This window comes from Cervus canadensis, chromosome 2, assembly GCF_019320065.1.
Source record: "Cervus canadensis isolate Bull #8, Minnesota chromosome 2, ASM1932006v1, whole genome shotgun sequence".
In the NCBI taxonomy this organism is placed as follows: domain Eukaryota; kingdom Metazoa; phylum Chordata; class Mammalia; order Artiodactyla; family Cervidae; genus Cervus; species Cervus canadensis.
Window position 1 is genome coordinate 16,652,522 of NC_057387.1, and position 16,748 is coordinate 16,669,269.

The 16,748-nt window shown below is 46.2% G+C and overlaps 1 protein-coding gene across 8 annotated transcripts in view; it reads left to right on the top strand.

Moving 5' to 3' along the window:
* The window catches only part of BCL9 (BCL9 transcription coactivator), a 93,544-nt gene extending 85,478 nt beyond the window's left edge, over nucleotides 1-8,066 (top strand). For 7 of the 8 annotated variants that reach the window (XM_043456669.1, XM_043456685.1, XM_043456679.1 and 4 more), the window contains 3 exons: nucleotides 369-2,610; nucleotides 3,839-4,099; nucleotides 5,704-8,066. In XM_043456669.1, coding sequence (XP_043312604.1) covers nucleotides 369-2,610; nucleotides 3,839-4,099; nucleotides 5,704-6,821 — 3,621 coding nt within the window. In that variant the 3' untranslated portion in view covers nucleotides 6,822-8,066. The remainder of the gene's footprint in view (nucleotides 1-368; nucleotides 2,611-3,838; nucleotides 4,100-5,703) is intronic. The other variant, XM_043456645.1, reaches the window with a different exon arrangement.
* The last annotated feature ends 8,682 nt before the right edge of the window (nucleotides 8,067-16,748 follow it).

Here is a 16,748-nt window from a genome sequence, read left to right on the forward strand (position 1 = left end):
TAGACATGTGATATCAAACCTGTTCCTCGAAATAGATACTCAGATGTATTCACTCGAGCAGTGGCTTTCCCTTGGCATGCTCATAAAGTTATTGAAACCTAATCTTTATCTTGGGAAAGAGGATACCATTTGACAGTAAAATGTGAGGAAAAAAATCAAAATGTCTTCATGTCCATGGGGTTTGGAAGGCAGCTATGCTCACCACTATACCACCAACGCGTCCATGGGGTTTGTACATGAGCAGTTTCTACGGCAAGTGTCAGTATAGATTTATGTGGCTGGGACCAGTCCTTTATAACATATCATGCTCTTTTCATTGCCCTTCTGTTCAGTTTACCAATGATTTTTAAAATCTCGTTTATCTTCAGAACACACAGATATCTGCCCTTCGAAATGATCCGAAACCTCTCCCACAACAGCCCCCAGCTCCAGCCAACCAGGACCAGAATTCTTCCCAGAACACCAGGCTGCAGCCAACTCCCCCCATTCCGGCACCAGCACCCAAGCCTGCCGCCCCCCCGCGTCCCCTGGACCGAGACAGTCCTGGGGTAGAAAACAAACTGATCCCTTCTGTCGGCAGCCCTGCCGGCTCCACTCCACTGCCCCCAGACAGTACCGGGCCAAACTCAACGCCCAACAACCGAGCCGTGACCCCTGTCTCCCAGGGGAGCAATAGCTCTTCAGCAGATCCCAAAGCCCCCCCGCCTCCACCAGTGTCCAGTGGCGAGCCCCCCACACTGGGGGAGAACCCTGATGGACTCTCTCAGGAGCAGCTGGAGCACCGGGAGCGCTCCTTACAAACGCTCAGAGATATCCAGCGAATGCTTTTCCCAGATGAGAAGGAATTCCCAGGAGGACAGAGTGGGGGACCCCCGCAGAACACTGGGGTATTAGATGGACCTCAGAAAAAACCAGAAGGGCCTATACAGGCCATGATGGTTCAATCCCAAAGCCTAGGTAAGGGACCTGGGCCCCGGACAGACGTGGGGGCTCCGTTTGGCCCTCAAGGACACAGAGATGTGCCCTTTCCTCCAGATGAAATGGTTCCACCCTCCATGAACTCCCAGTCTGGGCCCATCGGACCCGACCACCTGGATCACATGACCCCTGAGCAGATAGCGTGGCTGAAACTGCAGCAGGAGTTCTATGAAGAGAAGAGGAGGAAACAGGAGCAGGTGGCCGTGCAGCAGTGCTCCCTCCAGGACATGATGGTCCATCAGCATGGGCCGCGGGCGGTGGTCCGCGGGCCGCCCCCTCCGTACCAGATGACCCCTGGCGAGGCGTGGGGGCCTGGGGGCGCAGAGCCCTTTGCCGACGGGATCAACATGCCGCATTCTCTGCCCCCGAGAGCCATGGCTCCCCACCCCAACATGCCAGGGAGCCAAATGCGCCTCCCTGGATTTGCGGGAATGATGAATTCTGAGATGGAGGGGCCCAATGTCCCCAACCCGGCATCGCGACCAGGTCTTTCTGCAGTCAGCTGGCCAGACGATGTGCCAAAAATCCCAGATGGTCGAAACTTCCCGCCTGGCCAGGGCATCTTCAGTGGTCCTGGCCGAGGGGAGCGCTTCCCAAACCCCCAAGGATTGTCTGAAGAGATGTTTCAACAGCAGCTGGCAGAGAAGCAGCTGGGACTGCCCCCGGGGATGAGCGTGGAAGGCATCAGGCCCGGAATGGAGATGAACAGGATGATGCCAGGCTCCCAGCGCCACGTGGAGCCAGGGAATAATCCCATCTTCCCGCGAATACCAGTGGAGGGCCCACTGAGCCCTTCCAGGGGTGACTTTCCGAAAGGAATGCCCCCGCAGCTGGGCCCCGGCCGGGAACTCGAGTTTGGAATGGTTCCCAGTGGGATGAAGGGAGATGTCAGTCTAAATGTCAGCATGGGATCCAACTCTCAGATGATACCTCAGAAGATGAGAGAGGCTGGGGCAGGGCCCGAGGAGATGCTGAAACTCCGTGCGGCTGGCGCGGACATGCTGCCTGCTCAGCAGAAGATGGTGCCCCTGCCGTTCGGCGAGCACCCGCAGCAAGAGTATGGCATGGGCCCCAGGCCGTTCCTCCCCATGTCTCAGGGTCCAGGCAGCAACAGTGGCTTGCGGAATCTCAGAGAACCCATGGGGCCCGACCAAAGGACTAACAGCCGGCTCAGTCATATGCCACCACTACCTCTCAACCCTTCCAGTAACCCCACTAGCCTCAACACAGCTCCTCCCGTTCAGCGCGGCCTGGGGCGGAAGCCCGTGGAGATATCTGTGGCAGGCAGCCAGGTGCATTCCCCAGGCATCAACCCTCTGAAATCCCCCACGATGCGCCAAGTCCAGTCACCAATGCTGGGCTCACCCTCGGGGAACCTCAAGTCCCCCCAGACTCCATCGCAGCTGGCAGGCATGCTGGCGGGCCCAGCTGCCGCTGCTTCCATTAAGTCCCCGCCCGTCTTGGGGTCTGCTGCTGCTTCGCCTGTTCACCTCAAGTCTCCATCACTTCCCGCCCCATCACCTGGATGGACCTCGTCTCCAAAACCTCCCCTTCAGAGTCCTGGGATCCCTCCAAACCACAAAGCACCCCTCACCATGGCCTCCCCAGCCATGCTGGCAAGTGTAGAGTCAGGTCAGTATATTCTCACCTTCACAGTTGCACCTATAGCCAGAGGTTGTGAAAGCCTGGTTTACGTACTTTAAGAAAACTGGTGTCCTGATTACGCAGCCAGAGGAGGGGGCTTTTGCCAAGATGGATGTATTTGCGGCAAGGTGCAGAGTCGGTACTCCCATGGGGTTATGCTCAAGTGTCCAATCCTGGTGAAGATTCATGGGCTTTAGTGCAAAATATGTTTATGAAATAGGACTGGGAGGATAATGGGAAATGCATATCATTTCACTGAACGATTTACATTTGCACAGGGAACTCACATTGGTGGAATAAAATGTCTTAACAGTGGATAAATGTGTTTCCTTTAAACACCAGCCCCACTCACTTCAGAGGTCTGGCTTCATGTTAAAGAGAGTGTGAGGGTCATCCGAAGCAAAGAGGGGAGACCGCTGAGAGACTTGAGTGGTTCTCGTAAATATGTGTCGACCATCGAAACAGTTCCCAAAACCTTCTCCTTGGTAGACTGCTGTTCTCACAGATCAGCTGCAATTTGTTAGTATTTTCTTCCTGGGAGAAGTTCTCACTGATGATGGTGGTTTTGTGAACAGGACCAGAGACAGTCAGTAGATGAGCACCTAGTGTAAATACTAGGTCTGTGCTGTCTCCACTTGAGAAAGACTAGAATCAGAATGAGATAGGAGATTTATCCTACCAGGTTAAAGTGTGTCTCTCTGTTGAGTAGCTGTTCTCTATAAAGCGGACAGTGGAGCGGCCCCCTCAGACCTTTTGAGTGCAGACATCTTGGTGGCCGAAATCAATCAGGAGCATGTGTAGGGTGCTTTGATCAGTACCTGGGGTGGGATGGCTCATCTGGCTTCCAAGCACACTAACGCCAGAGGCGAATTCTGAATTGTGGTTGGCAAGGGTAAGAGATCCACTTATTTCCCATTGTTTTCAGTGAAGGAGTTGTTTGTGAGACGTGGTTTTCCCAAGTTTAGCTAATATTTCTCACGTATCCTTGGTGCGTTGTCCTCCCATCTGCTGAGCTGTCACCTCCATTGCACGCTGCCATCTCCCTCTGCACACATACGGAGCTTGACTAGATGACTGATGATTCATGTCCTGGGTCTAATAACACTGTCCCATTCATCTGTCTCATTCCTGGCCCTGCTAGTTCATAATCACAGGCCCAAGAACCTTCAGGAGAATCTAATTCCCTGCCCTGTTTTATTTTGCTTTCTTATTCTAGGTGGCCCCCCACCTCCTACAGCCAGCCAGTCTGCCTCTGTGAGTATCCCAGGAAGTCTTCCCTCTAGTACACCTTACACCATGCCTCCAGAGCCGACCCTTTCCCAGAACCCACTGTCTATTATGATGTCTCGAATGTCCAAGTTTGCAATGCCCAGTTCTACCCCGTTATACCACGACGCCATCAAGACTGTGGCCAGCTCAGATGATGACTCCCCTCCAGCTCGTTCTCCCAACTTGCCATCAATGAATAATATGCCAGGTAAGAAATCAGGAAGATAGGATATGGCCCTCTTGCTGTTGACAAAAGAAAAACATCTTGAGGTATTTTCTTGATATCTGTAGACCTCAATAAGCTTGACGTTCAGCAGGTTGAAAAAGTATACCACCTGAGTTAGTTTCAGTAAAACTAAAATGTGTTGTCTAGAGGAAGAGAATAACACTTTTTTGGATTAACTTGTTTAATTCTGTGTTTGTGGATAAGAAAGCAAGTTTTTTTAGAGTTCTTGTCATTTTCTTACAGAAGTTCTGATGCTTCTGTGTACCTCAGTGTGCTTATTTTTAGGTGGTGGCTCCTCCTGGAGCGAAACTGAAAGCAGTATCTTTTTAATATGCTGATAGAAATGTCTTAGGGCTTCGCTGGTAGCTCAGACGGTAAAGCGTCTGCCTACAATGAGGGAGACCCGGGTTCGATCCCTGGGTCGGGAAGATCCCCTGGAGAAGGAAATGGCAACCCACTCCAGCATTCATGCTCAGAAAATCCCATGGACTGGGGAGCCTGGGGGGCTACAGTCCATGGGGTTGCAAAGAGTCAGACACGACTGAGCAACTTCAGCTCAGCTCAGCTCAGCTCAGCTAGGAATGTCTTGAGTCCTCAACTATTTTCCTGAAAGGGCAAGCAGCCACAGGATTTCTGACAATGGAAAATCCCTATTTCCTAGAGAAGCACTTTCTTTAGGCCTACAGAGAAAATAAAATTCCTCCCTTCCCTCCTCGTTTTGTTGTCCTTTCACTCTTATACCTCCCATCTCCCCAAATCTCACTAACAGGAAATGATGTGGGAGGGCAAATGTGGTCAACAAAGAGACCGTAACTTCAGCCATGGGTTTCTGGTTCCAGTTCCATTCTGATTTGTTAAGAATGCTTCTTATCATCAATCAGGTTAGGGCATGCTCCATGGATTGGACAAGCATTTTTACCATACTCAGTGGTTAACTTCATGGAAAGACCAAATATTTAAATGTCCTAGAGGCCATGGTAGAACCTCTGTGTTTTCCTTTTCCATTAAAAGTTAGCTTTTCTTCACCATTTTATATAATCTAGAGTTTGAAATGCTTTTCTTCACCAGTTTACATAATCTAGAGTTTGAAATGCTCTCCCTGTAAGGCAGTATAAAATAGTGATGCCACGTATCAGTTCAAAAAGGCCTATTTGGTTTCCTCATTGCTATTACTTCTGATTCTTGGACTTGTAGGACTGATGAATCCTCTTTCTCCAAAAAGGACTGTACTACAGGTCATCTAGGCAAATTGTTTTCTTCTGAATTAAATACCTCCAGTGAAGAAGTCTGTACTCATTTGTGTATTAACTTGTAACTTTTCACTCAGGAGACTTTCTAGCTGTCTTCTATATACGTATATGTCAAACAGTTTAAAGCTCAGTAATACATTTCTTTTGGAGTTGTTGGTTTGTGTGCCCCAAAATGTGTTATAACCTTCCTGAGGGTAGATTGTGCATTGTGTATTTTCTCAGCCGAGTCCCATGCACATTTGATGCATGGTCACTTTTTTTGTTAATTTGATTTATGATAGTTTTTCTGAGTTACTTTTGGTGAAATTGATTCATTTGATATCTTTATTTTTCTAGGAATGGGCATTAATACACAGAATCCTCGAATTTCAGGTCCAAACCCCGTGGTTCCAATGCCAACCCTCAGCCCAATGGGAATGACCCAGCCACTTTCTCACTCCAATCAGATGCCCTCTCCGAACGCCATGGGACCCAACATACCTCCTCATGGAGTCCCTATGGGGCCTGGTTTGATGTCACACAATCCTATCATGGGGCATGGGTCCCAGGAGCCTCCAATGGTACCTCAAGGACGCATGGGTTTTCCCCAGGGTTTCCCTCCAGTTCAGTCTCCTCCACAGCAGGTTCCGTTTCCTCACAATGGCCCCAGTGGGGGGCAGGGCAACTTCCCAGGAGGGATGGGTTTCCCAGGAGAAGGGCCTCTTGGCCGCCCCAGCAACCTGCCCCAAAGTTCAGCAGATGCAGCACTTTGCAAGCCTGGAGGCCCCGGAGGTCCTGACTCCTTCGCTGTCCTGGGAAACAGCATGCCTTCAGTGTTTACAGACCCAGATCTACAGGAGGTCATCCGACCTGGAGCCACCGGAATACCTGAGTTTGACCTGTCTCGCATTATCCCATCTGAGAAGCCCAGCCAGACACTGCAATATTTCCCTCGAGGGGAAGTCCCAGGCCGTAAACAGCCCCAGGGTCCTGGACCTGGGTTTTCGCACATGCAGGGGATGATGGGAGAACAAGCCCCCAGAATGGGACTAGCATTACCTGGCATGGGAGGTCCAGGGCCCGTGGGAACTCCAGACATCCCTCTTGGGACAGCTCCGTCCATGCCAGGCCACAACCCTATGAGACCACCAGCCTTTCTCCAGCAAGGCATGATGGGACCTCACCATCGGATGATGTCACCAGCACAATCTACAATGCCCGGCCAGCCCACCCTGATGAGCAATCCCGCTGCTGCCGTGGGCATGATTCCTGGCAAGGATCGAGGGCCTGCCGGGCTCTACACTCACCCTGGGCCTGTGGGCTCTCCAGGCATGATGATGTCCATGCAGGGCATGATGGGACCCCAACAGAACATCATGATCCCCCCACAGATGAGGCCCCGGGGCATGGCCGCTGACGTGGGCATGGGTGGATTCAGCCAAGGACCTGGCAACCCAGGAAACATGATGTTTTAAGCTGCTAAGACTGGATGTGCCCATCCTTGTTGAGATGAGATTCCAGGTCCTGAGAGCTGCTATGAGGGCGTTCCAGGAGCACTGTCGGTCATGCAATAGGAGAACAGAGACCCAAGGGCTGCTTTGGGGGCGGGGGGAACTCGAGAATGTATGGATTTATCTGAAAACAAATTATTCATTTAATCAACAGGTGTGTTTTTTTTAAGATTTATTTTTTAAAAATTATTTTTGTGGACTTGGGTATCCCGTGATGGCACCTCCTTTTGGGAATCTGTAGCCGTGCTTTGAGAATCGCCATGGGTCACGTGTTGCACCGTTCTCTGTATGTTTACGTCCTTTGGACTTGGCTTCTCCCAGGATTCTTTTCTGGTTTTGGTTTTGCTTGGGGCTTTATTTTTTTGTGTACTGTACTATATTGTAAAAGGGATTTTAGCAGAGACTTTAGTCTTTGGGACAAGAGGAGAACAGGAATGCTGGGCTGTTTACTTTAGGTGGAGAATCCATCTTCAGACCTTTGGACTATTTTCTTTCAACTCCAGTGTATAGAAAAACCAAACTACAACCTCAGAGCAGAGTATTAATGAAAAGCACAAAAAAAGGAACTAAGTTCAGCGAGGGGTGGGGGGAGGGGGAGATTTTTCTTTTTAAAAATAATGACGCTTAGGACATTTGTTTTTCAGTTTAAGTGCTCTTCAGCACTGTCTGCCTCTCCCAGCCTACAGACCCACCTGCAGATTTTTCTCTCATTTTCCCTCCCCTCTCCTCCCCCATCTCTTGGTTGAGTGAGTTTCCCCCTGTTGTGTCCCTCACTGGTGACCCCCTGCTTCCCTCCTCTCTTTCCCTTTGGCAGCTGCAATACACGGTGATACTTTGGGGAAATAAATCTAAGCAAGCCTCACCTTCCATGCCGAGCATCGTCCCGGCTCCAGGAGGGAAAGGTCTGTCTTTGGGATGCTCGACGGTCTTCTTTGCCCTTCGTCTTTTCTTCCCCATCCTACCCCTTCCCTGCCCACCTTGTTTTCTGTTCTCCTTTTATTAGGAATTCCCAAGTGAATTTTATTAATGTGGGAGTGGAACAGATGCTAAAAGCTATCCAGGATTTTGTTTTTCTGTTTTTAATTTTGTGGGTCCTTCCCTTTCCCCCCCCTCCCATGCGTAAAACGTTCTGTGTAACCTCCATTAAATTTGGTACAAAACCACTCACCAGAGCTGTGGTGTCAGAAAAATAAAATATATTGTTTCTTACAAAATTGGATTGCCTTTTTTTTGTCCATTTGGATTCCTGTTTGCTGAATATTAGGCATAGTGGTTGCCATGTGACCCAGAAACGTAGCACCATTGTATCAGACTTGATCGACAGGGTGAAAGTTAGGGAAAGGATAGAAAAGTGCTTTTGCAGATGAATCGTATTGCTTGCTGTTGAGGAGTAACTACTCTTGTAGATTGATCCAGTGCTGTTCCTGTCTCAGGCATGAAATCTTAGCTGTAGGCAGAAGAACAGCCCTGGTCCCCAGGGCCTCATCTCTGGAGGCAGCTCATGGCCTTTACTAGGAATTTTTGTGAGGGCCAGTGTAATGGTGTGAAGTATTTAAGAAGGCCAAAGTTACAGTCATTTGAAAAGCTACGAAATGTCCGTGGAGCTTGTTAAAGTATTATTACTGTGTGTGCAAATGTGGTTTCTGTGGTCCGTTCTGCCTTCCCCCTTCCCTGCCTGTCCACGGTCCCCTTCTGTCAGCCCTGCTCAGGCTACACGGCTCACTTCGACGGGCACACCTTCAGCGCGTCAGCGTCAGTCCTGCAAGGTGAGTGTCTAAGGGGCCGGCCGTTTGTGTTTTCTGCGCAGTTAGGTTTCTTCTGGTGTATGTATTTCTTCTGAGTTACAGGCATCTTCAGCTGAGCAAGTGGGCGTCTGTGTGCGTGTTTCTTCCCAGGTGAGGGAATCTAAGTGAGGAGCAGCAGGTGCAGTCGTCTGCAGACAGACTTGTACAGATTGGGCTCTGCCAGAGACCCACAGTCTGAGTTTGACCTATGAACGTTTCTCTCCCGTGAAATGTTTTTGAGAGTCACTTTCTCTTCTACCCTCAGCAATCCTGTCTTCTCAGAAACACAAGAACCCCAGACCACAAAAGTGAGATTTGATTTGAGCACCTCCTCTACCAGTCACCTCCACCCCACATGCATTCTCTTGTGAACTTTCGAAGGGCCGTAGGAAGCAGGTAGTAAAGCATCTCATCTGGAGACGAGAATACTGAGCTCATTGATTTAAGCATTCTCACACAATCAGATCTTTACAGATGAACCTAAGCAGTGAAAATTTTACATTGTGGAGAAATTAGAGTACAAGGATTTTGTTTCAAGGATTAAGCCCTATCCCTAGGTCCTCTAGGCTTTGAACTAGTAAAAAAGAACAGGGAAACAGCTAAGTGTGGGGCACGTGAGATGAGAGCCCTGAAAGGAAGGCTGGGACCTGGTGTTGGTCCACTGGTCTGGCTTCATGGGCAGTCCCACTCTTTGTTGCATCTCATAGTGCTGTGGTCACCGATGCTGTGTGGTCCCTTTGCTTCTGTCCCAAGGAGGGAGACAAAGGCAGGTAGGAGCTTTGTAGACCCCCACTGGGAGAGGCTGGATATGTGGCACTCTGCATGTTGTCCCCTGCTGGAGAACTTGCAGCAGTGCAAATCAACTTAACCATTTCAAAGTAGTTGGGTTTTGAAAAGACCATAAATCTTCATTCATTTACCTTAGCCATATACATTTCATCATGATCCATCTGATATGATAAACTTCATTTAGGGTTTAAATGTCACAATTTCCAATTTGCTAATCTTGCTATGAAATAAAGTCACGTTTGGCAGATTGGATGCTTTTGCATGAAGAATGATGCAAGGTTTTTTCAAAAAATCCACAAAAGGGTGATAAAAATATTTTATGTTAACATAATCCCATGAAAGCCAAGCCAGCCTCTCCCACCCCCTGCCCCTCCTGAAATTTTGGGGTTAAATGAAGGAAGTGCAATAATGTGTTGCTTCATTCCAGGCTAAGTGGTAAGGTTGTGGATCATAGCATTTCTTAGGAACTAAAGAAGCATATGTGGTATTTTCCTTAAAATAATGTGAAACAAAGTGATTTACTTTTTAAAAGAATCTGCACTTGTAAATGAAAACAAGCAAACAAAACTGGAGACGCCTTATGAAGGGGCAAGAAAGATAAGTTTTTAAAACAATTTTATATATTTTAAAGCTATTCTTTAAAAAATTGATCCAAAATTTCTCCTATCCTCCCTGCTCTCCTGTACTTCTGGATGCTGTGATCATGACACAACTTTTGTCACTGGGGCAGCTGCATAGGCCCCAGAGTGGTTTAATGCTCTGCTGTCACGTGTTGACTTTCTTAATAATCTTTGAGCAGGGGCCCCATATTTCCATTTTTATACTGGGCCCCACAAATGCAGCAGCTGGCCCTGTTAGCAATAAGAGAATTCTCCGCAGCTCCAGAGCAATGCTGGGATCCGGGTCTCTCTTCGTCCTCTCTCCATCCCAGTGGCCAGGGGTGACCCCAGACAGGGTGGGTGCTGTGTTCCGCTTAAACCGCCTACCCTTTAGTCACTTCCTTTTCCTGAGTACCTTCAAAGTGCTCAGGGGAGAGGAAAGCTGTATTTAACCCAAGGATTCATTTATTAGCAACCATTTAGACAGTGTCCATTGTGTGTCAAGAACTGCGCTAAGACAGGGGCCAGGAAACGCATGTTGTAAATCAACATTCCATACTCTGATCGCTACCACAGGGAAAGTGCCAGCTGAGTGCCACTGACCAGAGAGGAAGGGCCAGGGAAACCGCCATGAAAGGTGGTTTTGAACTTAACTCTTGAAGGAGGAAGCACTTCCCAGTGGAGGGTGCCGGTGGGCTTTTAAACAGGACATGGGGGCAGCAAAGGCCTACTTGTTGCAATGGGGGTGCTCTTTAAGGGAGGGAGGTGGAGAGAAGAAATGAGCTCAGAGAGAGCAGGTCATGGGAGAACCCAGGGTGGCCCAGGGAGTTTGAACTTCACAGCTTTAAGCAAGGGAATCTGGTGATCAGATAGGTTCTGTGGAAAGATTACTGCACTGGGTGTGGAGGACAGGGTGGGGATGGCGTAAGAGAACCATAGGAAGATTTTGCAAAAACTTGTTTATTCTACAAAATCTTTAAACTCACAGACTCATCTCTCTTGCTTTAAAAAAACATCAAATTGGATCATATTTCCTCTGCTGCTTAATAACTTGAGCCTATTGCCACTTTCTTTTCTCTAACCCAGACCACTCATATTTTTCAAAGTCACAAACACAATATTTAAGAAAAGTCAAGGGAGCTTAATTTGGTGGTAAAATTTTAATGACACATTTAAAGCAAACAGTTTATAGAGCACAGAAACCAGTTTGTGGCCCAATATTTTATATTGGAAGGAGTTAAATAAGAAGTTAAAAAGAAGATACGCTCTAAGGGTTGTATAAATAACAAAGCCTCTGACATGGCTCCTTATCTGGGTTACTGTAACAGACGGGATCTGTTTTCTGCCTGTAGGTAACCACACTTCAACTGTTAACTTTCTGGCCCAGTGTTTAGTTGTGCCTGGCAACCAACACTGCCTGGGGAAGAGGGTAAGTAGATGATCACAGAAAGAAGATAAAGAGAAGGTTCAGAAATATGTGCCTCACACATATTTAAAGCATGAAAAAAATCCAGTTATTTCATCAAACATACAAGAACTCAGGCTTCTCTTGCAAAACCCCACCTCAGAGCCCAAAGCAATTATGAGGGACCCTGGGGTTCCAAGGAACAGGTTTAAAAGCACAATCCAGCCCTAAGCAAGTTCAGGTCTGCCCTGTGGCCGAGGGAGGACAGGACAGGACATGATGCGTGATTCTGGGAAGTCTGGTTCTTCATACTGTATAGCCTGCCCACAGCTCTTTGCTAGCCTCCCTCTTCCTTTGTCCTGTGGCTGGAGCTAGGGTCAAAAGTGAAAGGGACTTAGAAATCTTAATGGTATTTAGTGTCCCATTAATTAGTGTTGGGGCTTCCCTGGTGGATTCTTTACTGGCTCAGCAGTAAAGAATCCACCTGCAAATGCAGAAGATGCGGGTTCCATCCCAGTTCGATCCCTGGGTAGGAAAGATTCCCTGGAGGAGGAAATGGCAACCCACTCCAGTATTCTTGCTCGGAAAATCCCATGAACAGAGGAGCCTGGCGGGCTACAGTCTATGGGGTTGCAAAAAATTGGACCCAATTTAGCAACTAAACAAAAACAAAATTACTGTCCAGGGTGGATTTAACTTTTCAAGATTATTTTTTTTTCCACAGCTTAAGTTCTGTTGAAGACTCTTGGGAGCCTGTTTCTCCTCTTTGCCAGTCTTTCAGGAGCTTTCATCTTCCCCATTCCCCACATAGAAACCCCACAGCTCGACATGCATTTCTTCTCCTGGAGCTCCCACCCACCCCCTTGAGTCAGTCTGATCTAAGCACATGCTGTTTGGATGTGCTTTATGAGCTCCGGGGCGCTGGCCTCTGGCTGCCCAGTTCCCAGCACCAAACACAGTCTGGCCAGGCCCAGCACCTTGCTAGACACTGAGTCATCACCAGTGCGTTCACTCAAAATGTATTTGGTTACAGGGAATCATGGATTACTGTGATTTATTTTGTTCTCCAAACAGCAGGAGGTCTCCCAAGCTTTGGTGAAGTTCTCTATTCTAGCTGTCAGTAGTTGAGCTATTAAAAATTTTTATACACACACACACAGATTTACTTATACAAATGTATACATACTTTTAATATACTAGAGTATGTAAATAATTAAATGCCAGTTTTGAAATGTCAGTACGCTGTTGTAAAAGATGAGTTGGTTTTTTCCTTGTCAAGGAAGCTACACAACCCCTGGGATCTCTTTATTTCTCTTATGCTTAGTGTCTTCAAGAGCTTTAAAATATAACCATTAGGATTTAAATGTAATAATAACAATAAGGAAAAACAGGGATCGCAGCCATACAAAGTATGAAGCAGGCATCGCTTGGCTTAGGAAAGAAACAGTCTTTTTAGCATTATGTACCAGGATCCGTGGTTTCAGCAAGGGCCTTATAAGAAGCACTGAGCATTTATCTTCTATCCTGCACTGTGCTGGGCACAGTGGGGTAAAAGGAAAGTATAACAGCTGCCTACAAGGAACCTACAGCTAACTGAAGAGACATACACTAGCAATAATGGGAAAATAGGACCACATTCTATTCTCAGCATCACCATATTTCATGTTCATAGTCCATATTGAAATAATTACTAAGTTAGCTAATAAAGACAGACTGGAACCACCAGGGAAGCCCCTAAACAACAAAACAAGGGCCATACAGAATGCAGTTACTGGTCTCATGATCATGCCTCTGACCCCCTTCCTGCATTATTAACCTCTCCCCTTCCTTTAGATTATTCCCATCAGTATACAAACATGCCCTGGGCTCGGCCCTGGGCCTTCTGCTTACTTTTCTAATCCATCCAATCACAAGTCACTAAATACCATCTGTATAATTGTAAGTCTAGAATTTCTATCTCCCTCTCAGCCTATCCGTAGGAGTTCTAGACACAGTCAACTGGCATTTTCAACACTGCCTCATGTCTTGCTGGCACCTCAAACTTAAATCCTAAACTTTTGCATTTCCCCCAAATCTAATCTCCATACCCTATTTCCCCACCACAGTAAATGATATATATCCATCCATCCAGTTATCATGTCAGTCACACAGGAGTCATCTTTCATCCTTTACTCCTCACTAAAACCATAAGCAAATCCTTTTACGTCTATTGCCAAGAAATATCTTAAATCTATCTACTTCTCTCCATCCCTCCAGATGAAGTCACCATCTTTCACATGGTCCATTACATTCAGTTCTTAACTGCTACTTCCACTCTTGCTCTCCTTCAATCTGTTCTCTGCACAGAGTAGCCTGAGTCATCCTAAAAAGTGTCTAAATCATATACATCAGTTCCTTCCTTAAAACCCTGCAATGGCTTTCCAATATAATTCATATAAAATCCAAGATCTTTAACAATGCCTTCCAGGCCCCAGGCATTCTCCAGTTTCACCTCATGCCCTTCTCTTCGCACTCACTATGCTCCAGTCAAACCGCTCTAATTCCAGTACCTGCGATGTGCCACACTCTTCCTGCCTCGGGACTCGTAATTATACACACTGGTTTTCTGTACTGGCATGCTCTTGACTCTGGCCTTCCCCTTTCCCAGTGGCTGACTCCTTCACATCCTCAAGGTCTCAGCTCCTCAGAAAGGCCTTTTCTGATTACCCCAACAAAATAGTACTCCCCCATCCCCAACACACACACACCGTCCTTTTGTAGTACGACATCCTACTTGTGTCCTTTATGGCAATTATTTATTCTATCTCACCTACTCCACGAAGTCAAGGACCAAAGGAAGGATCAATGTGAGTTTGGGTGGCCAGGAAAGATTTTGTATGATCCTTCCTTCCTTTCATTCAACAAATATTTACTGATTGATTTCAGAATGCAAGTACTATGCTAGGTGCTGGTGAACAAGTGATAAACAAGAAAAACTCAGTTTGACAGATGAATGGATACAGAAGCTGTGATAGGTTCATCAGTACCATCTTTCTAGAGTCCATAAATATGCATTAATATACGATATTTGTTTTTCTCTTTCTGATTTCACTCTATATAATAGGTAGTGGACCCTTGGTTACTTCCACCTTTTGGCTGTTGTGAATACGACTGCTATAAACATAGGTATACAAATATTTGTTTGAATCCCTGCTTTAACTTCCTTTCCCTTTAGCTTTTTTTCTTTAGTCTTCAATGTAAGTCAACTTCATTAACTTACTGAAGTGTAACTGCTGGATCATATGGTAATTCTAAACTTGATTTTTTGAGGAATTGCCATAGTTCTCCACAGTGGCTGTACTATTTTACATTCCCACCAAGAATGTACCAATTTCTCTGCATCTTTGTCAATACTACTTATTTTCTGTTTGTTTTTTACAATAATAGCCATCCTAATGGGTATGAAGTGGTTTGGGTTTGCATTTCCCTGATAACTAGTGATGCTGAGCATTGTTTCATGTGTTTATGGCCATTTGTATATTTTCTTTAGAGAAATGTCTATACAGGTCCTTTTTCCATTTTTGAATTGGATTGTTTGTGTCTGTTGGGTTGTAGGAGTTCTTTATATATTTTAGGTATCAATTCCTTATCCAGTACATGATTGTATCTCCCACTCCATAGGCTACGTTTTTGCTGTAGATAGTTTTCTTTGAAGCACAAAATTTTGATCATGTCCAACTTACCTATTTTTTTCTTTTCTTGCCTATGCTTTTGGTGTTATATCCAATAAATCATTGCCAAAGCCCAAGTCATGATGCTTTCTCCCTATGTTTTCTTTTAAGAGTTTTACAGTCAGAGCTAATCTTTAGACTGACATCAATTCAGTAATTCATTAGTATTTTAAGCATACTTTCATAATCCCAAGTCTACTATCATCCAACTCATACTTTCCATCTTCCTATTAAGCAATTAGTTTGTCTTATCTATTATTTTAACGAGTACCTACAAAGCTAAGAACTATGGATACAACAGTGAAGTGGTCAGAAATGGCCCCACCCTGCTCTCACCAAGTTCATAGTCTATTGATTGAAGAAGTCAGACACTGAACAGGTGATTACAAACACAGGTATAAGATGAAAGAAGAAAAGGAAGCTGCCAATATGCAAGACTGAGAAACTTTTTATCAGATTTTATCAATTTCTTGGGAATCTTTGACTTACTGGTTTATTAACCTAAATAAAAGAAATAGTTTAGCTAACTACTGATTCCTAATGGTAATTATGGCTTTCTTCCCTAAGTGCTCACAGACTTCTACTTAAGAATCCATTCTAGGCTCTACTGGGGGCCAAGGAGCTCTTGTTTTTCAGATTGTAGAGTCTAACATTTCATGCATTTTAATACAAGGACCACATTTGCCTTTGTGTTTTGGTTCTCTGAGACTAAAAATCTGAGGGTATCTTGGGACTTCCCTGGTTATCCAGTGGTTAGGAGTTGGTCTGACAATGCAGGGGACATGGGTTTCATGTCTGATCTGGGAACTAGGATCCCATATGCCGTGGGGCAACTGAGCCCACGCACCACAACTACTGAAGTCCATGTGCCCTAGAGCCAATGCTCTGTGACGAGAGAAGCCACCACAAAGAGAAGCCGACACAGTGCAATCAGAGTAGCCCCCGCTTTCTGCAACTAGAGAATGCCCGTGCACAGCAACAAAGAGCCCTGTGCACTGCAATGAAGACCCAATGCAGCCAAAAAAAAAAATCTGAGAGCATTTTAATTTATCATAGATAATTCTCTGAAGTAACATCTATAACTTCTTTATCTACCTTGGGATATTACTCAATGGATATCAATATCTGAAGTCATTAAAAGCAACTGGATGTTATAGCCTCACCTCTTTCAGGTTTTGATTCCTCCTAACAATGTTTGTTTGGTAATTTTTGACTTGAAGATTGGTTCTCCTTATAGGAGAGACTTGAAGCCTTCCCTGGTGGCTCAGACGGTAAAGAATCTACCTGCAATTCAGGAGACGAGGGTTTAATCCCTGGGTCAGGAAGATCCCCTGGAGAAGGGAATGGCAACTCAGTCCAGTATTCTTGCCTGGAGAATTCCATGGACAGAGGAGCCTGGAGGACTACAGTCCATGGGGTCACAAAGAGTCAGACACCACTAAATGAACTAAAAGTAAAAATAAGTAATTTCTTGTTGTTGTTCAGTTGCTAAGTTGTGTCCAAATTGTCTCGACCCCATGGACTGCAGAAGCACACCAGTCACCATTTCTGATAGAATGTGATTCACTGGAGGAGGGAATGGCAAACCACTCCAGGACACTAGA